A 26,227-nucleotide genomic window follows, 5' to 3' on the forward strand; every position below is an offset into this window, starting at 1 on the left:
AAAAATCAATATGTGAAAGTATCTTAAGATTCTGGAAGGACCACAGAGCACACCCCAAGTAAAGAAAGAGACAACACATACAAGATTAACATTAAATAGAAAACACAAAGAAATAGTACGAGTAAGACAGACAGACAGGCAAAGGTGGCTTTGAAAACACTACTAGTTTTAAAACTTCTCACGAATTTAATGAAGAAAAAGAAACCAATGTGGAATTGTTGTGGAAAGACCAACAAATCATAAAGAAAGTAGGTGGTAAGGAATTAAAAGTGGATTTGATTTGGTCATTTCACATCATACATATGTGGTAAATTATTACACTATAACTCATATGTACATTAAATGTTAATTAAAAAAACAGAGGCAAGCAAGTTAGTTAAGAGCTTCTTTCAATTACACATGCTGAAAGTAGTCATGGGCTGGACAAGATTAGTAGCAAAAATGAGCAACATTTAAATTCATGAACAACTGTGATCATAGGCAATATATAAATCACAGTATAACAATATATCAAGGCAAGATTAATTTTTCTAATGAATGTAAAATAGTCTAACACTGGATTATGGATTAATGCAAATAAACACAAAGATTAGAGGAGAAAAATATCATCTTAATATAGGTCAAAGGGAAGCTGTACATTTTCAATTACGTTCATAAATATGCATCCCTTAAAAAGTTTTAAAAATAAAATGCAACTTGAAAAAAATAATGGAAAATCATGTGGATGTGTGTCATGTTCTCAGAATTATTTGTCATCTGGCCTTTCTAGGAAATCTCATAATTATGAGTCTTACCTTTTAAAACTAAAAATCAATACCAAATTTTCATCAGTCTAATGACTTAGAAATCATCACTTAACTGAATGTGCATGTGAACATGTGAAAACTCTCACTCTCTCTGTCTCTCTGTCTCTGTCTCTCTGTCTCTCTCTCACACACCCACAAAGAGAGAGACAGAGAGAGACAGAGAGACAGAGATGTGCATATCCATGCATGTGAAAGCAATAATAAAAATATCAATTTTAAAGTGGAAAAAGGAAGAGGAAACTGGTCATGATGTGGTATATAAGAGGAGAATCTGTTTTCAATAAAAAGTAAATTAATTTTAAAGTGAAAAGTGGCAAATTGGGAGCTGGCACTATGGTTCAGAGAAGAACAGTCACAAAGCTTGATGACTTAACTTTGATTTCTTGGAGCTACAAGGGAAAGAACTGACTCTATGTTGTCCTCTGACTTCCACACACATGAGTAAATGTAATAAATACTTTTTGAAAGTGACAGCACAAGGAAATAAGATATTTGTTATATTTGGCTACAGGGATGGTATCATAGTTTGGAAACATTCTTAACCCCTATGTGAATCAGGAAAATGTGAATATAATCAATTAGGTTTCATTTCATGTCCATAAAATTATCAAATATAAAGTGTGACAATTTGAAACAAGAAAATGTATAGACATGGAACCATTGTACAGAGATAATGGGATTATAAATTGGCACATAACAAAAGTATTTGATCTAAAAGCTGTTAAACATACAAAGATCATATGAATTGCAAAGTTTATATGTAAGTACTTATCCTAAAGAAACACAGGGCATCAAGTGAGGGAGAGTGTTGCCATCCCACAGTCAAAACTCTGACCAATATTTGTTCTTGTCTGAAAGAACTGCAGGGATGGAAATGAAGAGGAGCCTGAGGAAAGGGAGGTCCAGGGATAGGCCTAGTGGGATCCAGCTCAAGGGGAGGCTCCAAGGTCTGACACTATTACTGAGACTATGGAGCACTCACAAAAAGGGACCTAGCATGACAGCACTGAAAGACCAACAAGCAGCTGAAAGAGTCAGATGCAGATATTTGCACCTAACCAATGGACAGAAGCTGCTGATCCCTGTGGTTGAATTAGGGAAGGCTGAATGAAGCTAAGGAGGATGGAAATCCTGTAGGAGGACCAGCAGTCTCAATTAACCTGTACCCTGAGATCTCTCAAACACTGGACCACGAACAAGACAGCACACACCGGCTGATATGGTGCACCCAATACATATACAGCAGAGGACTGCTGTGTCCTAAGTCATTCAGAGAAGATGTACCTAACCCACAAATGACTGAAGACCCCAGGGAGATTAGAGGTCTAGTTGGGTAGAGGATGGGGGATGGAGACATCCTCATGGAGACAGGGAAGGTAGGGAGGAGGTATGGGATATGGAACAGTCAGAAGGTGGATTGCAGGGTTGGTGGGAATTAAAATCTGGGATATAAAAACTGAATGAATGAATAAATAAATATGAAAAAAGAAACTCAAACATGCTCACTGGACAGTTGTCTAATTTTATTGCATCTTTATGTTTACTATTTTAAAATAAGAAGCAGCCTAAGTGCACACAAACAAGAGAACTGATGAAAGGATGGAAAGTGAATATCATAAGAATTGGTAGTGGTTAACTTAAAACTAAATGCATCAAAAGGAATTGCTTTCAGTGTTTTGTACAAAGAACTTTTATCTGCATCTAATTGTTATTTTTAATAACATGACATATTTAAGGATATTCCCATTAATTAATCAGTTTTAAAAGTTAGGCTATATAAATTTATTTTTATAGATTTGTTCTTGTCCAGAATCAAAGCTGCCAGAAAAAAATTAGACAGTAACTGCTTGTTCCTTAGGTATCCCACAACCTTTGACCAAAAGCAATCAGATTTTGACAATATACTTATGGCAATGAAATGAGAGTCATTCAAAGTAGGTCAATCCACTGTGATCCTTGACACTAGTAAGGAAGGGCCTAAGTGGACATATCCTCTTTGCAATGTTAGGTAGTAACAGATTTCAAGTATATCATAATCAGTAAAGTAACCCTTCCCTGAACTTTTGTTTTCTTCTTAATGACCACTTTTTTCTTTGTGATATTAAGAAGTTTTCATATCTTTGCACAATTTCCATAAGCATTTGTCAAAGAAGAATATATATTACTGGAATTTATTATGTCAATTTATAGTCAAGAATTATGACTATAATGTATAATATGTATCCCCTTTCCTCAACTTTCTGGGTCTTTTTCAAATTAAGGTAGGTGGTCAGTTCCATGATTATTATATTATTTGCTTTCATCATTACTTGGATGCACATTGTATTGCTCTGTTGAAGATTTCCAGCTGGTATTTGTTACCTTACTTAGTTTCAGCAGCAATCAAAGCATCCTTCTGGAAAGGGTAAGCAATACCTAGAACTAACATCTAAACTTTCCTATTTAACAGTTCCTTGGCTTCCATAATGGACACTGAAATTCAAAGAATAGGGGAAGAGGCTACCAATATGAGAATGGGGAAGGGTGCATGGAAGGGATTGGGAGAGTCAGAAAGGGAAAAAAGAGAATGGAACAGTGATGTAACTATATTTTAATAAAATGTATAAAACTAAAATTAAGGAAGAAAACAGATTATACAACAGCAACAACAACAACTAACTTTAAAAAAAGATCTTGGGATACCATGAGGAATTTTTCTATCTGTCAAAATCTGTTTTTCTCTGTAAAGGAATACATAGTCCCAATCTGAAAGTGCCTTTTTACCAAATCATTTGGTGCCACCTTCCCATAAATCTGATCATGAAAGTGGCCTAATCACTCCTAATAGTAGATAGTAACAGAAAGGCACATGGCCTTAATTCACTCAAATTGGGACAGAATCTTGATATTACTACTGAGGAGTCATGTATTATTTCACCTCATTTACTGCAGAGTTATCATGACCTATTCAATCATGACGTCTATAAAATCTCAATTACATCCAGTTTCCAACTCATTTCTTATACTTTGAATTAAATTTCCTTTACTTTTTCATGTACTATGTTGTTGGTGATAACTTCTTGCTGCAACTTATCACTAAAGTCAAATTGGGATCAACTATTGCATGAGAGCACAGAGAGGAGACCTATAAAAAGCAACAGTAATGTTCTTCTCACTCAGATGGACTATACAGCCTTAAGAAGGGGTGAAAGTGCAGCTAGAAGAACATTGACTTCAATTGGCCTAAGCATTTCCTCCTGACCAGGGGAAGATCCATACATTCTACTGCTTTAACTTAATCCTGTTAAAGGATATAAAATGAAATAACAAGACTTGGAAAAGAGAAAGAAACAACAAGCCAGGTGAAAAGACTATGTGTATGTGTCATTGGCATCCCTGGGTTCAGATAGCTGTATGTTCCCATGGACTGTTTAACATAGTACATCAGCTATGTGGAGTCTATGTGTGATTGGGGTATGTGTGTACATTTATGTGATTGCATTTGTGGATAGTAATAAATGAGTGGCAATTAGTAAATGTGGTGTGTGTATGCATTTTAAGATAAAATGCATTAAACATTTATTTTAAAGATAAATTTTCTTAGGGCTGAGAGATAGTTTACTAAAGTACTTGTACAGGGGGATGTGAATTCAGATCCTCAGTACCCACAAAAAGGCCTGGGCATGCCACATTAAAAGTAGACATACAGTGGATATTTATCCACTGCCCTGTCCTTTGGGCCCGATTGTAGCTCTCCCTCTGCCCACAACTATAAAAGGACAAAAACTTAAAGTGATTGAGATCCAAGCTCTGGAATACTTGGTTCATTCATGTCTTCAGTGAATGGAACAGATTTCTTTACTGGTTACTTGACCAACAATAGTAACTAACATTACATTCTTCAAATCACCTGTTTGGACAAATATGTATGATGACAGAAAAATGTGAAAAGACTAGTAATTGCCAATAGAGAACTAAGCCAATTTTTAAAGATATGGAAGAAGAGACATGTATTTATTTGTGGCTAAGTGTAATTTATGGATACAGGTAAAGGCCAAATGGAAAAAGTAAAATTGTCCAAAAAAATGCTAGTAAGAAATTCATGTGACAATATGTCTCCTTAGAAAATAAACTAGGAACATAGTGGAGCCTGTGACCTTATTGCATGCCGGGGAATCCTCTGGGCATATGCCCAGGAGTGGTATAGCAGGGTCTTATGGAAGTGTCATGCCCAGTTTTCTGAGGAACCACCAGACTGATTTCCAGAGTGGTTATACCATCTTACAACCCCACCAGCAGAGGAGGAGTGTTCCTCTTTCTCCACATCCTCACCAACACCTGCTGTCTCCTGAGTTTCTAATCTTAGCCATTCTGACTGGTGTGAGGTGAAATCTCAGGGTTGTTTTGATGTACATTTCCCTAATGACTAATGATGCTGAAGATTTCTTTTTTTTTAATCGATATATTTTTTATTTACATTTCAAATGATTTCCCCTTTTCTAGCCCCCGACTCCCCAAAAGTCCCGTAAGCCCCCTTCCCTCCCCCTGTCCTCCCATCCACCCCTTCCCACTTCCCCGTTCTGGTTTTGCTAAATACTGCTTCACTGAGTCTTTCCAGAACAAGGGACCACTCTTCCTTTCTTCTTGTACCTCATTTGATGTGTAGATTATGTTTTGGGTATTCCAGTTTTCTAGGTTAATATCCACTTATTAGTGAGTGTATACCATGATTCAACTTTTGAGTCTGGGTTACCTCACTTAGTATGATGTTCTCTAGCTCCATCCATTTGCCTAAGAATTTCATGAATTCATTGTTTCTAATGGCTGAATAGTACTCCATTGTGTAGATGTACCACATTTTTTGCATCCACTCTTCTGTTGAGGGATACCTGGGTTCTTTCCAGCATCTGGCAAATATAAATAGGGCTGCTATGAACATAGTAGAGCATGTATCCTTATTACATGGTGGGGAATCTTTTGGGTATATGCCCAGGAGTGGTATAGCAGGATCTTCCGGAAGTGAGGTGCCCAGTTTTCTGAGGAACCACCAGACTGATTTCCAGAGTGGTTGTACCAATTTGCAACCCCACCAGCAGTGGAGGAGTGTTCCTCTTTCTCCACATCCTCGCCAACACCTGCTGTCTCCTGAGTTTCTAATCTTAGCCATTCTGACTGGTGTGAGGTGAAATCTCAGGGTTGTTTTGATGTACATTTCCCTAATGACTAATGATGCTGAAGATTTCTTAAGGTGCTTCTCAGCCATTTGAAGTTCTTCAGGTGAGAATTCTTTGTTTAGCTCTGTACCCCATTTTTTAATAGGGTTGTTTGGTTCTCTGGAGTCTAACTTCTTCAGTTCTTTGTATATATTGGATATTAGCCCTCTGTTGGATATAGGGTTGGTGAAGATCTTTTCCCAATTTGTTGGTGGCCATTTTGTCCTTTTGACAATGTTCTTTGCCTTACAGAAACTTTGTAATTTTATGAGGTTCCGTTTGTCAATTCTTGATCTTAGAGCATAAGGTATTGGTGTTCTGTTCAGGAACATTTCCCCTGTGCTCATGTCCTCAAGGGTCTTCCCCAGTTTCTTTTCTATTAGTTTCAATGTGTCTGGTTTTATGTGGAGGTCCTTGATCCACTTGGAGTTGAGCTTAATACAAGGAGATAAGAATGAATCAATTTGCTGGGTGGTGGTGGCACATGCCTGTAATCTTAGCATTCTGGGAGGCAGAGGCAGATGGATTTCTGAGATCAAGGCCAGCCTGGTCTACAGAGTGAGTTCCAGGACAGTCAAAGCTATACAGAGAAACCCTGTCTCAAAAAAAAAAAAAAAAAAAAAAAAAAAAAAAAAACAAATCCAAAAAACAAACAAACAAAAAAAACCCAAACAAACAAACAAAAAGGATCAATTCACATTTTTCTGCTTGCTGACCTCCAGTTGAACCAGCACCATTTATTGAAAAGTCTATCTTTTTTCCACTGGACGTTTTCAGCTCATTTGCCGAAGATCAAGTGACCATAGGTGTGTGGGGATTCATTTCTGGGTCTTCAATTCCATTGATCTACCTGTCTGTCACTGTACCAATACCATGCAGTTTTTAACACTATTGCTCTGTAGTATTGCTTGAGGTCCGGGATACTGATTCCCCCAGAAGTTCTTTTACTGTTGAGAATAGTTTTAGCTATCCTGGGTTTTTTGTTATTCCAGATGAATTTGAGAATTGCTCTTTCTAACTCTATGAAGAACTGAGTTGGACTCCACTATGTTCATAACAGCCTTATTTATAATAGCCAGAAGCTGGAAAGAACCCAGATGTCCCACAATGGAGGAATGGATACAGAAAATGTGGTATATTTACACAACTGAATACTACTCAGCAATTAGAAACAATGAAATCATGAAATTCTTAGGCAAATGATTGGAACTGGAAAATATACAAAGTGAGGTAACTCATTCACAAAAGAACACACATGGAATACAGTCACTGATAAGTGGATATTAGCACAGAAGCTCTGAATACCCAAGACACAACTCACATATAAAATGATTCCCAAGAAGAAGGAAGGAGAGGGACCTGGTCCTGGAAAGGCTTGATGCAGCATTGTAGGGGATTGCCAGGACAGAGAATTGGGAGGGGGTTGATTGGAGAACAGGCAGAGGGAAGGGGGCTTATGGGGAGGGGGGAACTGGGAAAGGGAAAATCATTTGGAATGTAAACAAAGAATATAGAAAATAATAATAAGAAGAAGAATAAAAGAAAATAAACTTGGGATCTGCTGTGGAAAATGGCAATTTGTTTCCTTTTAACCATTGAATTATCTTTCTCTTTTCCTTTTTTGGGAACTATACTTACCATGTCAGTGTCTGACACAGGGCCAAAACTGGTCACATAGATGTCTGTCTTCACTTCAGTCACTGCATCTGAGTGAAATAAAGTAGAAAAATGAACCAGTGTCTCCTTAGGTCAAGAGTGCAATACAAGTGTGCTCTGAACTATAACCAGCATGTTCTTTCTGAAAAGAGATATCTAACACTATTACATATACCCTTTCCCCCCAAAAGTAACTCTGTCTCACATGCTATTCCTTTGCAGAGTACATGTTAGGTTCAAGTATAATTTCTACCATTTTATATAACACTGGAGTTGATACTAGAATTCCCAAACATCAAAAGTTACAGGAAGTTGTTAAAAGGCCCCTGATATCTCCACCTGCTTGGCTCTCACAATGGCTTACTTTACCTGTGGTTGATTAAAATAATCCAAAATCTAACACTTTTCCACATCTAGAACACAGGATCCCCACTTTCCTCAAAACTAAAGCAGGGAGGAGAGAATAAATGGTTCCAGTTATAGTAAGAAATAGTAAGTTGTTGGAACAATTAATCTCTGATACTACACCCTCTACTCCATGATGAACATGGAAAAAATACTCACTGGTGTGGTGCTACCACCAGACTGATCAGTCTAGGATGAGCCCAAGGATGACAACTGTACAGCCGTCAAAGTCTGTCCACAATGGACTTTGTTAAAAAAAGAGTTACTTTTATTGAGTCAGGTAACAAAGGTTTGGAACTAGCTGATGTAACATTACATACTATATATCAATTTGCTTTTATTGTGATATCTGGCTCCTTTTCTGCCTTCTGGTGGATACCATCCATGTCTTAATTTTTAATTTTCATTATTTATTTTATTTGGGTTCTTTTGAGACAGAGTTTCTCCATGTATCCCTGGCTTTTCTGAAACTTTCTCTGTAGCCTCAAACTTAGAAATCCACCTTCCTCTTCCTCCTGAGTGCTGGGATTAATATGCCATCCATGTTTTATTCTTGCAACTTCAGTATATTGATAGGGGATTATTGCTTAAAAGTTAGTCACTGAATACTTTTTTTCAGATTAATGGATAAATATCCTCACATTTGTCAATAGAAATGATGTCTTTGCTGCTATAGAAATATATCTTAGACTACTAACTTATGAACAGCGTGGCTCATTATTCTGAAGGCTAGGAAGTCTAACATCAAAGTTCCAGTTGACTTATTTGATATCTGCTGAGAGTCCATTCATCATGGGTGATACCCTCTGTATCCTCACATAATAGAAGGAATTAGAGAATGTGTGAAAATCTATTACACAATCCCTTTTCCCACTGAAGGCTGAACTATTCAACTTGTAAAGTCCTTCTATCTTGGTATTACCCCCATTGGAAATTAGATGTAAATACATAAATTTTAGAAATACATAAGCATTCAGAACACAACATAAGGGCAGAAAGTGATGTTACACCTTTACTGAGTTTCTCTTCTACTTAGATCAGTTCTGTTCATGCTATCAAAGACCAACTAGACATTTCATAGCAACTTGTCTCAAACACAGCATAAACCACAGTAGCCTACTATAGCTCAGTCATTTCAACCTGCTAAAAACTTCATAATCGAAAATGACAGGAAGTAATAATCACTCTTCCTTAATATCTCTTAACATCAATGGGCTCAACTCCCAAATAAAAAGACATAGACTAACAGACTGGATAAGGAAACAGGACCCTACATTTTGCTGCATACAGGAAACACACCTCCATGTCAAAGACAAAAACTACCTTAGAGTAAAAGACTGGAAGACAATTTTACAAGCCAATGATCTTAGGAAACAAGCCAGAGTAGCCATTCTAATATCAGATAAAACTGACATTCAACCTAAAGTCATCAAAAGAGATACAGAAGGACTCTTCTTGCTGGTCAAAGGAAAAACCCACCAAGAAGAACTTTCAATTCTGAACATCTATGCGCCAAATGCAAGGGCACCCTCATTTGTAAAAGAAACTTTACTAAAGCTCAAAGCACACATTGCACCTAACACAATAATTGTGGGGGAGTTCAACATTCCACTCTCCTCAATGGAACGATCAGGAAAACAGAAACTAAACAGGGACACAATAAAACTAATTGAAGCTTTGGACCAATTGGACTTGACTGATATTTATAGAACATTTCAACCTAAAACAAAAGAATATACCTTTTTCTCAGCACCTCATGGTACCTTCTCCAAAATCGACCATATAATTGGTCACAAGAGGGACCTCAACAAATATAAAAAGATCAAACTAATCCCATGCCTCCTATCAGGTCATTATGGAGTAAGAGTGGTTTTAAATAGCAACAAAAACAACAGAAAGCCCACATACACATGGAGGCTGAACAATACTCTACTCAATGACACCTTGGCCAAAGAAGAAATAAAGAAAGAAATCAGAGACTTTTTAGAATTTAATGAAAATGAAGGCACAACATACCCAAATCTTTGGGACACAATGAAAGCAGTGCTAAGAGGAAAACTCATAGCCCTGAGTGCCTCCAAAAAGAAAATGGAGAGTGCATACACTAGCAGCATAACTACACACCTGAAAGCCCTGGAACAAAAAGAACCATACAAAGAATCAACGAATCCAGGAGCTGGTTCTTTGAGAAAGTCAACAAGATAGATAAACTCTTAGCCAGACTGACCAAAGGGCACAGAGACAGTATCCAAATTAACAAAATTAGAAATGAAAATGGGGATATAACAACAGAAACAAGGAAACCCAAAAAGTCATCAGATCCTACTACAAAAGCCTATACTCAAAACAACTGGAGAATCTAGAGGAAATGGACAATTTCCTAGATAGATACCAAATACCAAAATTAAATCAGGATCAAATAGATCATCTAAACAGTCCCATAACCCCTAAAGAAATGGAAGGGGTCATAAAAAGCCTTCCAACCAAAAAAAGCACAGTACCAGATGGCTTCAGTGCAGAATTCTATCAGACCTTCAAAGAAGGGTCAAAGGGATACAAATTGGAAAGGAAGAAGTCAAACTATCATTATTTGCAGATGATATGATAGTCTGCCTAAGTGACCCAAAAAACTCCACTAGAGAACTCCTACAGTTGATAAACAACTTCAGCAAAGTGGCAGGTTATAAAATCAACTCAAGCAAATCAGTGGCCTTCCTATACTCAAAGGATAAGCAGGCTGAGAAAGAAATTAGGAAAATGACACTCTTCACAATAGCCAAAAACAGTATAAAGTACCTTGGGGTAACTCTTACCAAACATGTGAAAGATCTGTATGACAAGAACTTCAAGACTCTGAAGAAGGAAATAGAAGAAGACCTCAAAAATTGGAAAAACCTCCCATGCTCATGGATTGGCAGGATTAATATAGTTAAAATGGCCATTTTGCTAAAAGCAATCTACAGATTCAACGCAATACCCATCAAAATCCCAACTCAATTCTTCATAGTTAGAAAGAGTAATTCTCAAATTCATCTGGAATAACAAAAAAGCCAGGATAGCTAAAACTATTCTCAGCAACAAAAGAAATTCTAGGGGAATCAGTATCCCTGACCTCAAGCAATACTACAGAGCAATAGTGTTAAAAAACTGCATGGTATTGGTACAGTGACAGGCAGGCAGATCAATGGAACAGGATTGAAGATCCAGAAATGAACCCACACACCTATGGCCACTTGATCCTCGACAAAGGGGCTGAAAACATCCAATGGAAAAAAGATAGCCTTTTCAACAAATGGTGCTGGTTCAACTGGAGGTCAGCATGCAGAAGAATGTGAATTGATCCATCCTTGTCTCCTTATACTAAGTTCAACTCCAAATGTATCAAGAACCACCACATAAAGCCAGACACTCTGAAGCTAATAGAAAAGAAACTGGGGAAGACCCTTGAGGACATCACTACAGAGGGAAAGTTCCTGAATAGAACACCAATAGTGTATGCTCTAAGATCAAGAATTGACAAATGGGACCTCATAAAATTACAAAGTTTCTGTAATGCAAAGGACACCATCAAAAGGACAAATCGGCAACCAACAAATTGGGAAAAGATCTTCACCAACCCTACATCAGATAGAGGGCTAATATCAAATATATACAAAGAACTCAAGAAGTTAGACCCAAGAAAACCAAATAACCCTATTAAAAATGGGGTACAGAGTTAAACAAAGAATTCTCACCTGAAGAACTTCGGATGGCAGAGAAACATCTTAAAAAATGCTCAATTTCACTAGTCATCAGGGAAATGCAAATCAAAACAACCCTGAGATTTCACATTACACCAGTCAGAATGGCTAAGATTAAAAACTCAGGAGACAGCAGGTGTTGGCAAGGATGTGGAGAAAGAGGAACACTCATCCACTGCTCTTGGGGTTGCAAATTGGTACAACCACTCTGGAAATCAGTCTGGTGGTTCCTCAGAAAACTGGGCACATCACTTCCGAAAGATCTTGCTATACCACTCCTGGGCATATACCCAGAGGATTCCCCAGCATGTAATAAGGATATATGCTCCACTATGTTCATAGCAGCCCTATTTATAATAGCCAGAAGCTGGAAAGAACCCAGGTATCCCTCAACAGAAGAATGGATGCAAAAATGTGGTATATCTACACAATGGAGTACTATTCAGCCATTAGAAACAATGAATTCATGAAATTCTTAGGCAAATGGATGGAGCTGGAGAATGTCATTCTAAGTGAGGTAACCCAGTCTCAAAAGATTAATCATGGTATGCACTCACTAATAAATGGATATTAGCCTGGAAACTGGAATACCCAAAACATAATCCACACATCAAATGAGGTACAAGAAGAAAGGAGGAGTGGCCCCTGGTACTAGAAAGACTCACTGTAGCAGTATAAGGCCAAACCAGAACAGGGAAGTGGGAAGGGATGGGTGGGAGAACAGGGGGAGGGAAGGGGGCTTATGTGACTTTCGGGGAGTGGGGGGCCAGAAAAAGGGAAATCATTTGAAATGTAAATAAAAAAATATATCGAATAAAAAAAATGGAAAAAAAAAGAAATAGTGAGGAAACTCTACATGGCTGACTTTATGATAGGCATGGGTACTTAATATGAAGTGACCAAAAAGTTATCCTATCAGATTTCCTACTTCTAATGCTCCCAAGGCCAATCGAGTTCTCAATAACACAGCAGAAAAGTGACAGAACAGGGAAGGTGCTCTAATTCAAAGGGACTCTCAAATCATTATGGCCCTGAAAAAGTCTGCACTGAATTAAAAGACTTAAGCTCTATAACTGATAAAAGAAAACTATATAGAGACCTCAAGAACTGAATATAGTACTAACAAGAATGGGAGAAATTGAGAGAACAAAAGTAAAAGAGAAAGAGGTTGTGTGGTTCCAAAAGTGATGCCTCATGCAGTGGGCTGTGGAGCCAGAATATTTGTTTATATCATAAAAATGCAAATAAAGAGAATGCATTGAATTTATGCTATCATCCTTAGGCCTTTGGCCTTATACATTAAGCAGAGGTAAACAGAGATTTTTCTCTAGTATTGTGCATAGGGTCTGCATGCTCCAACAGCTTGTCTCATTTTCTGGCTAAGAAATCTAGAGCATCCTTGAAGCATGATACTTAAGAGTATATAGAACATGCAGAAGGATAACACAGTGACTAGCTCAGTTGGATTTAGTTCCTAACAGTACTCTTGATGGCAATTTTGTTATTAAACTTTTATGTATCTACTTTACCATCTAGAAAAATTGGAATGGTAGCAATTACCTAAGTATGGCCCTAAGGCTCTAAAAAGTTTATGTGTAAGCCAGCTTAGATAGATTCAGTGGTCACTATGCAATCATTTTGCTATAGCTTACACTATTTTGGGAGTTAGAATACAGGAACCACTCATAGGTTAGAATCACACAAAAGTATAAAGTTTATGTCCCAGTCTGAGAGGACAGTATTCACCTGGATCTCAGGCTCCTCTGTGTGAAGGAACAATGGTGGGCAGTTACAATTTCATTTGAACGAACTTCGAGTACAGCTAATTGTATTAAAATGTGATCTTCCCAATAGATGTAAATGGAAAATGTTCATTAATAAAAGACAAGAGTGGCTTTTCACATGGCATATAGATTCTTTTGTCTCATTTTCAGTTGTTCTGGGAATTTAGTTTCCTTCCAGTATAACTCTGAAACAAAATGTAATTTATTATATTTTCCTGAAAATATAAAGACTAGCTAATTAGTAACTTATTACTGTGTTTATGATGTTTATGATGAGTATGTTGTTCATAATAACATTTATTTTCTAGTTTAATTTCAAATACATGACCAAGAAACATTTCATTTTCTCCTTGAAAACCTTGAATTAGGGCTGGAATAGTTTTTACAGACTTTCCTCATCTCCCTGCTCCAACAACATGTGCATGTATGCTATTCTTGGTTCTGGCCTTTAGGCACACAAGATAAAAATGAGTTTCCCATTTCTATTGAGATTTAAAGATCTGAAGATCCATCTGTGCCCTAGAGCTAAGGGTGTCCAAGAGCCCTCCATACCCAAATCCGGCCCTGAGAGAGCTAGTCTCCCAGGAATGTTCTCACCCCTGAGCCCACAGGTGAGATAGCCACTTTCACTCCAACAACTGTATAAAGAGGGAACCACCAGGAATATACAAGGCATGGGAACAGCAGAGCAGCTGACTAGGGGATGCTTCCAGTCTCTATCTATATCCCAGAGCTAAGGTTGTCCCACAGCTCTCCATACACAAATCCTGCCCAAGAGAGATCTGGTCTTCCCAGAAGTGCTGACATACTTTTAGTATCACAAGCTCACAGGCCCGCGGGGGGGGGGGGGGGGGAGGCAAGCTCCAGTCAGAGACAGCAAAACTAACACCACAGATAACCAGATGGCAAGAGACAAGCACAAGAACCTAATCAATAGAAACCAAGACTACTTGGAATCATCAGAACCCAGTTCTCCCACCACGGCAAATCCTGGATCACCCAACACACTGGAAAAGAAGATTCTAATTTAAAATCATATCTCATGATGATGATAGAGGACTATAAGAAGGACATAAATAACTCGATTTAAGAAATACATAAGAACACAGGTAAACAGGTAGGAGCCCTTAAAGAGAAAAGACGAAAATCCCTGAAAGAATTGAAGGAAAACACAACCAAACACGTGAAGTAATGGAACAAAACCATACCAGGTCTAAAAATGGAGATAGAAACAATAAAGAAATCACAAAGGGAGAAAACAATGGAGATAGAAAACCTAGAAAAGATCAGGAGTCACAGATCACCAACAGAATACAAAAGATAGAAGAAAGAAACTCGGGAGAAGAAGATACCATACAAAACATTGACACAACAGTCAAAGAAAACACAAAATGCAAAAAGCTCCTAAAGCAAAATATCCAGGAAATCTAGGACACATTGAGAAGACAAAACCTAAGGATAATAGGTATAGAAGAGTGAAGATTCCCAACTTAAAGGGCCAGTAAATACCTTCAACAAAATTATAGAAGAAAACTTCCCTAAACCTAAAAAAAGGGATGCCCATGAACATGCCAAAAGCCTACAGAACTCCAAATAGACTGGACCAGAAAATAAATTACTCCCATCACATAATAGTTAAAACACCAAATGCACAAAACAAAGAAAGAATATTAAAAGCAGTAAGTGAGAAAGATCAAGTAACATATAAAGCCATACATATCAGAATTACACCAGACTTCTCACCAGAGACTATGAAAGCTAGAAGATCCTGGATAGATGTCATACAGACCCTAAGACAAGACAAATGCCAGCCCAGGCTACTATAACCAGGAAAACTCACAATTACCATAGATGGAGAAACCAAGATATTCTGTGACAAAACCAAATTTACACAATATCTTCTCACAAATCCAGCCCTACAAAGGATAATAGAAAACACCAACACAAGGAGAGAAACTATGCCCTAGAATGAGCAAGAAAGTAATCTTCTTTTAAGAAACCGAAAAAAAAAGATAGCCACACAAGCATAATTCCATCTCTAACAACAAAAATAACAGGAATCAACAATCCCTTTTCCTTAATAGCTCTTAATATCTACAAAGTCAATTCCCCAATAAAAAGACATAGACTAACAGACTGGATACATAAACAGGATCCAGCATTTTGCTGTATACAGGAAATGTACCTCAGTGACAAAGAAAAACACTACTTCAGAGTAAAAGGCTGAAAAAAAAATTTCCAAGCAAATGGTCCCAAGAAATAAGCTGGAATTACCATACTAATATTAAATAAAATTGACTTTCAACCAAAAGTCATAAAAAATGGCAAGGAAGGACACTTCATACTCATCAAAGGAAAAATCTACCAAGGTGAATTCTCAATTCTGAACATCTATGCTTCAAATGCAAGGCCACCCACATTCATAAAAGAAACTTTACTAAAGCTCAAAGCACACATTGCACCCCATACAATAATAGTGGGAGACGTCAACAACCTACTCTCATCAATGGACAGGATCTAAAATCAGAAGTAGAAACAACTAAGAAAACTCAAAGAGAGACAACTTTGGAGATAGAAAGCCTTGGGAAGAAATCAGGGGACATAGATGCAAATATCAACAACAGAATACAAGAGATAGAAGAAAGAATCTCAGATGCTGAAGATTCCATAGAAACCATGGACTCAACAGTTAAAGAAAATGCAAAAAGCAAAAGCTTGTAACCCAAATATCCAGGAAATCCAGGACACAATGAGAAGACCAAACCTCAGGATTATAGGGATAGATGAGAGTGAAGATTTACAACTTAAAGGGCCAGCAAATATCTTCAACAAAATTATGGAAGAAAACTTCCCTAACCTAAAGAGAGAGATGCCCATGAATATACAAGAAGCCTACAGAACTCCAAACAGACTAGACCAGAACAGAAATACTTCCCGTCACATAATAATCAAAACACCAAATGTTCTAAACAAAGAAAGAATATTAAAGGCAGTAAGAGAAAAAGGCCAAGTAAGATATAAAGGAAGACCTATCAGAATCACAGCAGACATTTCACCTGAGACTATGAAGGCTAGAAGATCCTGGGCTGATCTCATGCAGACTCTAAGAGAACACAAATGCCAGCCAAAACTACTATATCCAGCAAAACTCTCAATCACCATAGATGGAGAAACTAAGATATTCCATGACAAAACCAAGTTTACCCAATATCTATCCACAAACCCAGCCCTACAAAGGATAATAGGAGGAAAACACCAATACAAGGAGGGAAACTTCACCCTGGAAAAAGCAAGATAGTAACCTTTCATCAAACCCAAAAGAAGTTAAACATTCAAATTTAAAAAATAACGTCAAAAATGATAGGAAGTAACAATCACTATTCCTTAATATCTCTTAACATCAATGGACTTAATGCCCCAATAAAAAGACACAGACTAACTGAATGGATACGTAAACAGGACCCTACATTTTGCTGCTTACAGGAAACACACCTCAGGGTCAAAGACAAACACTACCTTAGAGTAAAAGGCTGGAAGACAATTTTACAAGCAAATGGTCTCAGGAAACAAGCTGGAGTAGCCATTTTAATATCAGATAAAATTGACTTTCAACCCAAAGTCATCAAAAGAGACCCTGAGGGACACTTCTTGCTGGTCAAAGGAAAAATACAAAAGAAGAACTGTCAATCCTGAACATCTATGCACCAAATGCAAGGGCACCCTCTTTCGTAAAAGAAACTTTATTAAAACTAAAAGCACACATTGCACCTAACACAATAATTGTGGGTGACTTCAACACTGCACTTTCCTCAATGGACCGATCAGGAAAACAGAAACTAAACAGGGACACAATGAAACTAATTGAAGCTTTGGACCAATTAGATTTAACAGATATATATAGAACATTCTATCCTAAAGCAAAAGAATATACCTTTTTCTCAGCACCTCATGGTACCTTCTCCAAAATCGACCATATAATTGGTCACAAGACAAACCTCAACAAATATAAGATAGAACTAATCCCATGCCTCCTATCTGATCACTATGGAGTAAAAGTGGTCTTCAAGAGCAACAGAAACAACAGAAAACCCACATACACGTGGAAAATAACAATACTCTACTCAATGATACCTTGGTCAAGGAAGAAATAAAGAAAGAAATTAAAGACTTTTTAGAACACAATGAAAATGAAAACACAACATACCCAAATCTATGGGACACAATGAAAGCAGTGCTAAGAGGAAAACTCATAGCCCTGAGTGCCTCCAAAAAGAAAATGGAGAGAGCATACATTACCAGCTTAATGACACACCTGAAAGCCCTAGAACAAAAAGAAGCTATTTCGCCCAGGAGGAGTAGAAGACAGGAAATCATCAAACTCAGGGCCGAAATCAATCAAGTAGAAACAAAGAGAACCATACAAAAAATCAACAAAACCAGGAGCTGGTTCTTTGAGAAAATCAACAAGATAGATAAACCCTTAGCCAGACTGACCAAAGGGCACAGAGAAAGTATCCAAATTAACAAACTTAGAAATGAAAAGGGAGATATAACAACGGAAACTGAGGAAATCCAAAAAATCATCAGATCCTACTACAAGAGCCTGTACTCAACACAACTGGAGAATCTGGAGGAAATGGACAATTTCCTTGACAGATACCAAATACCAAAATTAAATCAGGACCAACTAGACCATCTAAACAGTCCCATAATGCCTAAAGAAATAAAAGGAGTCATAGAAAGTCTTCCAACCAAAAAAAGCACAGGACCAGATGGTTTCAGTGCAGAATTCTACCAGACCTTCAAAGAAGAGTTAACACCAATACTCTTCAAACTATTCCACAAAATAGAAACAGAAGGAACACTACCCAATTCCTTCTACGAAGCCACAATTACGCTGATACCAAAGCCACAAAAAGATCCAACAAAGAAAGAGAACTTCAGACCAATTTCCCTTATGAACATAGATGCAAAAATACTCAATAAAATTCTTGCCAACCGAATCCAAGAACACATCAAAACGATCATCCACCATGATCAAGTAGGCTTTATCCCGGGAATGCAGGGTTGGTTCAATATACGGAAATCCATCAATACAATCCACTACATAAACAAACTCAAAGAACAAAACCACATGGTCATTTCATTGGATGCTGAAAAAGCATTTGACAAAATTCAGCACCCTTTCATGCTAAAAGTCTTGGAGAGAACAGGAATTCAAGGCCCATACCTAAACATAGTAAAAGCAATATACAGCAAACCGGTAGCCAGCATCAAACTAAATGGAGAGAAACTTGAAGCAATCCCACTGAAATCAGGGATCAGACAAGGCTGCCCCCTTTCTCCTTATCTTTTCAATATTGTACTTGAGGTACTAGCTCGGGCAATTCGACAACATAAGGAGGTCAAAGGGATACAAATTGGAAAGGAAGAAGTCAAACTATCATTATTTGCAGACGACATGATCATCTACCTAAGTGACCCAAAGAACTCCACTAGAGAGCTCCTACAGCTGATAAACAACTTCAGCAAAGTGGCAGGTTATAAAATCAACTCAAGCAAATCGTGGCCTTCCTATACTCAAAGGATAAGCAGGCTGAGAAAGAAATTAGGGAAATGACCCCCTTCACAATAGCCACAAACAGTATAAAGTATCTTGGGGTGACTCTTACCAAACATGTGAAAGATCTGTATGACAAGAACTTCAAGACTCTGAAGAAGGAAATGGAAGAAGACCTCAAAAAATGGGAAAACCTCCCATGCTCATGGATCGGTAGAATCAATATACTTAAAATGGCCATTTTGCCTAAAGCACTATACAGATTCAATGCAATACCCATCAAAATCCCAACTCAATTCTTCACAGAGTTAGAAAGAGCAATTATCAAATTCATCTGGAACAACAAAAAACCCAGGATAGCTAAAACTATTCTCAGCAACAAAAGAAAATCTGGGGGAATCAGTATCCCTGACCTCAAGCAATACTACAGAGCAATAGTGTTAAAAACTGCATGGTATTGGTACAGTGACAGGCAGGAGGATCAATGGAACAGGATTGAAGATCCAGAAATGAACCCACACACCTATGGCCACTTGATCCTCGACAAAGAGGCTGAAAACATCCAATGGAAAAAAGATAGCCTTTTCAACAAATGGTGCTGGTTCAACTGGAGGTCAGCATGCAGAAGAATGCGAATTGATCCATCCTTGTCTCCTTGTATTAACTCAAATCCAAATGGATCAAGGACCTCCACATAAAGCCAGACACTCTGAAGCTAATAGAACAGAAACTGGGGAAGACCCTTGAGGACATCAGTACAGGGAGAAAGTTTCTGAACAGAGCACCAATAGCGTATGCTCTAAGAGCAAGAATTGACAAATGGGACCTCATAAAATTACAAAGTTTCTGTAAGGCAAAGGACACCATCAAGAGGACAAATTGGCAACCAACAAATTGGGAAAAGATCTTCACCAATCCTACATCAGATAGAGGGCTAATATCCAATATATATAAAGAACTCAAGAAGTTAGACTCCAGAAAACCAAACAACCCTATTAAAAAATGGGGTACAGAGTTAAACAAAGAATTCTCACCTGAAGAACTTTGGATGGTGGAGAAGCATCTTAAAAAAATGCTCAACTTCATTAGTCATTAGGGAAATGCAAATCAAAACAACCCTAAGATTTCATCTTACACCAGTCAGAATGGCTAAGATTAAAAATTCAGGAGACAGCAGGTGTTGGAGAGGGTGTGGAGAAAGAGGAACACTCCTCCACTGCTGGTGGGGTTGCAAATTGGTACAACCACTCTGGAAATCAGTCTGGCGGTTCCTCTGAAAACTGGGCACCTCACTTCCAGAAGATCCTGCTATACCACTCCTGGGCATATACCCAGAAGACTCCCCACCATGTAATAAGGATACATGTTCTACTATGTTCATAGCAGCCCTATTTATAATTGCCAGATGCTGGAAAGAACCCAGGTATCCCTCAACAGAAGAGTGGATGCAAAAAATGTGGTATATCTACACAATGGAGTACTATTCAGCCATTAGAAACAATGAATTCATGAAATTCTTAGGCAAATGGATGGAGCTAGAGAATATCATACTAAGTGAGGTAACCCAGACTCAAAAGGTGAATCATGGTATGCACTCACTAATAAGTGAATATTAACCTAGAAAACTGGAATACCTAAAACATAATCCACACATCAAATGAGGTACAAGAAGAAAGGAGGAGTGGCCCCTGGTTCTGGAAAGACTCAGTGAAACAGTATTTAGCAAAACCAGAACGGGGAAGTGGGAAGGGGTGGGTGGGAGGACAGGGGTAGAGAAGGGGGCTTACGGGACTTTCAGGGAGTGGGGGGGCTAGAAAAGGGAAATCATTTGAAATGTAAATAAATTATATCGAATAAAAAAAAAGTACTTATTCTTGCCACTACCCTAATTAATTCATCTCAGATAAACTCTATGGAAAAATCCAAAAAGCTAGCTAAGTGTGGGATGGTGGTGTGAGACACAGTCTGTAGCTTGGTTGGGCAAGGCCACTCCAGAGACTCAACTCCATAATCTTGTGGCCATCAGTCACATATGGCCACGCCCCAGGCCCCTAGTGTTCTGGCTGGACTCCACCCTACAGTCACCTGGCTACAGCCAGGCTTTCCATGTCCCTTGGTTAACCCAGCTTACTATAAAAGGAGGTTTCTCACCCCTCCTTGCTCTCTCTCATCCAGCTCTCTTGCCCTTTTCTCTTGCCTCTCTTTGTCTCTCTGTTTGCCCTCTTTCTCTTTCTATGTGGTCATGGCCTTCTCTCATCTCTCTGTCTTCTCCTTTTCTCTTTACTTCCCTATCTCCTTTTCTCATTCTACTCTTTGAATAATAAAATATAGAAACTATGAACTGTCTCTTTTATTAAACCTGCTGCTTAAGAACATGGGACAGGCCTCAGTGTCTCCAGCCACCATGGGAAGGATCCAGAGGCCTCTCATATGCGGAACCTGACACCACACCCTCCTTTCCACTTTTTTCCCCACAGCTAAGGAAAGCAGAGATTAGAAAAGAGTATAGCAGCAATGCTGAGCTCTGCTCTAGATTCACATGCCTCTGAACATGCTGTCTACAAGCACATCACACTATTGGCATTTTACAGGCTGTGGGTCTATGTTTCTTGTCTATGCTACTCCATCTAGTGTCTTGTATTTAGAATGTTCAGAAAAACTCTAATAGCCAGCTGCTTTCTGTTGAAGACTGTAAATTAGAAGATGGCACAATACATATTCGTAACATAAAACCCAGGAGATTTTTAAAGGACCACAATCACTAACACTTTACCTTTAGAACACTACTGTTGTTCTACTAGAATAAATGAGTATCTTGATTTTCACAAAGACAATACAGAATAAACTAAATTCCACATTGGCAGTACACATATCTAATCCTAGCAGAAGCCACTTGGTAATGTTTACCTGAAATCCTAGCACTTTTGAGGCTGAAAGGGGAAAATGTATTTGGATTGGCAATATGGTTTAGGAGCAGTACAGACTAAGTAAACTCCCTAGTTCCACTCTGTGTCAAAAATAATAACAAGTAAATACATCAAATACATTATAGCCAATTATTAATAAAATCTCTGAAAACATGTTAAGTACTTACCTGGGCTAGAAAATAGAAAGGGAAATATGATTGTACCCAGAAATTTGAAAGAACAACCCGTGTAGGAATGAGTTTCCTAATTTTTCTTACTTTCTTTGACAAGTTTTCTCTGAAGGAGTAACAGCAATATGGGGTTGTGGCACAAGTGAATGAAATGTTGACAGAAACCTCAAATAATCTTGTTAGTTAAAGCAGAGACAAAAGCAGGAACAAAGAGTATGTAGACATTCCAGAATAGAAAAAAAATGTTAAGGAAAGTATTCAACCTGTTCTGCATGATAATCTTCTCAGTTGAATTGTATGTGCATGGCCTAACTTAATGTCAGCATGACAAAGGTTTGAGAAGAACAGTACAATTGAATTTAGTGCCTTTACTTCAGGAGACTTCATGGGCAGCAAAAGTATGGAAGAGACTCATAGCTGCATGGCAGGCTTTGAGAATTTAAAATGAACTTAGACTTCAACCATGCCCTATGCTGTCGTCTAAGTGATACATGCGATAGACCAGTTCATCAAAAGAAAGGCTTAAAGCTTTAAACAACAAAGACTATTACCCAAAAATATCTTTTGAAACAAAAGAGATAAAGAAAACTTCTCCATACTACTATAAGAGGATTCAGACTCCATGATACAATATTTTAAACTTAACAAGAACTATGAAAAATTTACCAAATATAAAAGTCATAATTAATAAGATTAAACAATAAGATGACCCTGATGTTGGAGAAGTCAAGACTTTAAATTATTTATTATAACTATATCCCATGAGTTAAATGAAAATACAAAAAAATGGATAGCAGTTCTTTTTTTAATCACAATTTGATTTATTGTGTTTTAGTATATTAAACAGTTTTTGCTTGTATTTTCCTATAAAAACTCTCTTCTGTTTGCTATGTTCATATTTGCACACATATACACATGGGGGTGTTAGGGAGAAAGATATAGACAGACTACAGAGACAGAGGCAGAGAGATAGGTAGTGAGTGTAAATCAGTATTTTGAGTTAGTTACATTTATATCATACATAATGATATATTCTTTTTTATATTTTTATACATATTTTTTATTTTCTATATTCTTTATTTACATTCCAAATTATTTTCCCTTTCCCAGTTCCCCCCTCTCCATAAGTCCCATAAGCCCTCTTCCCTCTGCCCATTGTCCAATCAACCCCCTCCTACTTCTCTGTCCTGTTAATCCCCTACATTGCTGCATTAAGCCTTTCCAGGACCAGGGCTCTCTCCTTCCTTCTTGGGAATCATCTGATATGTGAATTGTGTCTTGGGGATTCAGAGCTTCTGGGCTAATATCCGCTTATCAGTGACTGCATTCCATGTGTGTTCTTTTGTGATTAGTTACCTCACTTAGGATGATATTTTCCAGACCCAACCATTTACCTAAGAATTTCATGAATTCATTGTTTTTAATTGCTGAGTAGTATTCCATTGTGTAAATATACCACATTTTCTGTATCCATTCCTCCATCTAGGGACATCTGGGTTCTTTCCAGCTTCTGGCTATTATAAATAAAGCTGCTATGAACATAGTGGAGCATGTGTCCTCATTATATGCTGGGGGATCCTCTGGGCATATGCCCAGGAGTGGTTTAGCTGGGTCCTCTGGAAAGTGTCATGCCCAGTTTTCTGAGGAACCACCAGACTGATTTCCAGAGTTGTTGTACCATCTTACAATCCCACCAGCAGTGGAGGAGTGCTCCTCTTTCTCCACATCCTCACCAACACCTGCTGTCTCCTGAGTTTTTGATCTTAGCCATTCTGACTGGTATGAGGTGAAATCTCAGGGTTGTTTTGAATTGCACTTCCCTAATAACTAATGATGTTGAACATTTCTTAAGGTGCTTCTCAGCCATTCGAAGTTCTTCAGGTGAAAATTCTTTGTTTAGCTCTGTACCCCATTTTTTAATAGGGTTATTTGAGAAACCATAAAATAACCAAATTGAAGTTTTAAAAAATATGAAATTACAAAATGAAAAGATCCACTGTCTGTCTCATCAGAACTGAAATGACAGAAGAATGTGCCAGTTAACATTACATAAAATTCCTAGAAATTATGGATGAGATGATTGGGTCATTATTCAAAGCATTAGTGATTCCAAAGCAAAGAAATTAGCACAGAGAAACATTTTCAAAGACATACATAGACATATCATAATCCTATCAAACTAGTAAACAGAAAAAAATAATGAAATTCATAATGAAGATATGGAAAAATAACATATTTGATATTTGAAAGACAAAGATACAGAGAAGACAGCAGCACATCATTGATGTTCTTCCATAAAATTACCAGCAACCACAGTTCTATTTATTGAATTCTCTCATTTTGTTTTATTGTAATTTTTCTTTTATTGTACTCTCTTATACAATCCATTCCCTTTCCACCACTCCTCCTAGCTCCATCTCCCCATATCCACTCATCTAACATTTTTCTTAAGAAAAAAAACAGGACTCCAAATGAGAACAACCAAACACAGCAAATAACTGAATTTGAGAACCATCCCATGTGAGAGAGATAACCTCTGTCACTATTAATGATACTCTGCTATGCTTGCAGATGCCTAGCATAACTGTCTCCTAAGAGGTTTGATCTATCAACAGATGGAGACAGAGGTAGAGACCTACAGCCAAACATCAGGCAGAGCTTGGGAAGTCTTGTGGAAGAGTGGAAAATAGAACTGAGCAAATTGGAGGGGTCAAGGACTCCACTAGTAGACCTACAAAGTCAACTAAGCTGGGCCCAGGGGGGTGGGCTCACAGAGACTGAACCACTAACCAAAGAACATCCAGGGCATAGACTTAAGACCCTTATACATTTGTAGCAGATGTGCAGGTTGGTCTTTATAAGGGTCACCTAACAAGCAGTGTGGGCCCTGACTCTGGTGCTGTTGCCTGTTTTCTGGCTGTGGATCCCTTTCCCCTATGTTGACTACCTTTCCTGGCCTCAGTGGGAGAGTGCTCCCTTATGGCTCCTGACTGGAGAGGATGTGCTTAGTCATGCTTAGATTTGATGTGCCAGGGTAGGTTGGTACCCATGGGGCCTTACTCTTCTCTGAGGAGAAGGGAAGAGGATACTGGGGAGAAGGGGCTATGAGAGTGGAACTGGGAGGAATGGAAGGGGACTGTGATGGGAATTTAAAATCAATAAGTAAATAAGGGGAAAACAAGGCAAAATCCCTTATACTGCAGCTGGACAAGGTAACCCCGTAGGAGAAAAAGAGTCCCAAAAACAGGCAAAAGAGTCAGAGATACACCTGCTTCCAATGTTAGGAATTGCATTAAAACATCAAGCTGACCACCATAACATGCAAGCAGAGAACCTAGTCCAGACCCTTACAGGCCCTATGTTTGCTGCTTCAGTATCTGTGAGCCCATATGAGCCGTTCTTGGTTGATTCCGTGAGCCATGTTCTCCATATTCCATCCCTTCTGCCTCCTACAATTTTTTTCTCCTTCCTCTGCTCTGAGGTTCCATAAGCTCTGAGGGGAGGAACCTAATGAAGAACTCCAATTTAGTCTTTCTCCACATAATATCTAGCTGTGGGTCTCTGCACCAGCTCCTGTCTGCTGGGAGAGGAAGCCTCTCTGATGACAAGGCACCAATCTATGAGTATAACAGAATATCATTAGGAATAATTTTATTGATAATTTTTGTCAGCACAAGAGAATGAAATTGAACATAAATCTAAATGGGAAAAGAGGGAATTTGAGTGAGCTCATGTTTTATGAAGCCTGCAAATATATCAGGGAATTGATAATATTATACACATGTGCATGGGTAGACATATGATCAGAAAGGCTTTCACCACTGACTGATGTTTAGAATATAAACAAAGGGGCATTTAAACCAATCTAGTCTCAATTCTCCATAAACACATCAGTAAATTGAACACAATCTCGAAATAATAAGATGAAATAAAGTTGAAGTTATCTTTTTTTTTTTCACAATCAAAAGGAGATTTTTTTTTATTCGA

At 38.0% G+C, this 26,227-nt stretch overlaps 1 protein-coding gene across 1 annotated transcript in view; it reads right to left on the minus strand.

Annotated features, from left to right (window-relative positions):
• Gabra3 (gamma-aminobutyric acid type A receptor subunit alpha3) overlaps nt 1-26,227 on the minus strand; it is a 158,555-nt gene that overhangs the window by 88,975 nt on the left and 43,353 nt on the right. The window contains exon 3 of the mRNA XM_052170752.1: nt 7,637-7,704. Coding sequence (XP_052026712.1) covers nt 7,637-7,704 — 68 coding nt within the window. The remainder of the gene's footprint in view (nt 1-7,636; nt 7,705-26,227) is intronic.

Source organism: Apodemus sylvaticus, chromosome X (genome assembly GCF_947179515.1).
Source record: "Apodemus sylvaticus chromosome X, mApoSyl1.1, whole genome shotgun sequence".
Lineage (NCBI taxonomy): Eukaryota > Metazoa > Chordata > Mammalia > Rodentia > Muridae > Apodemus > Apodemus sylvaticus.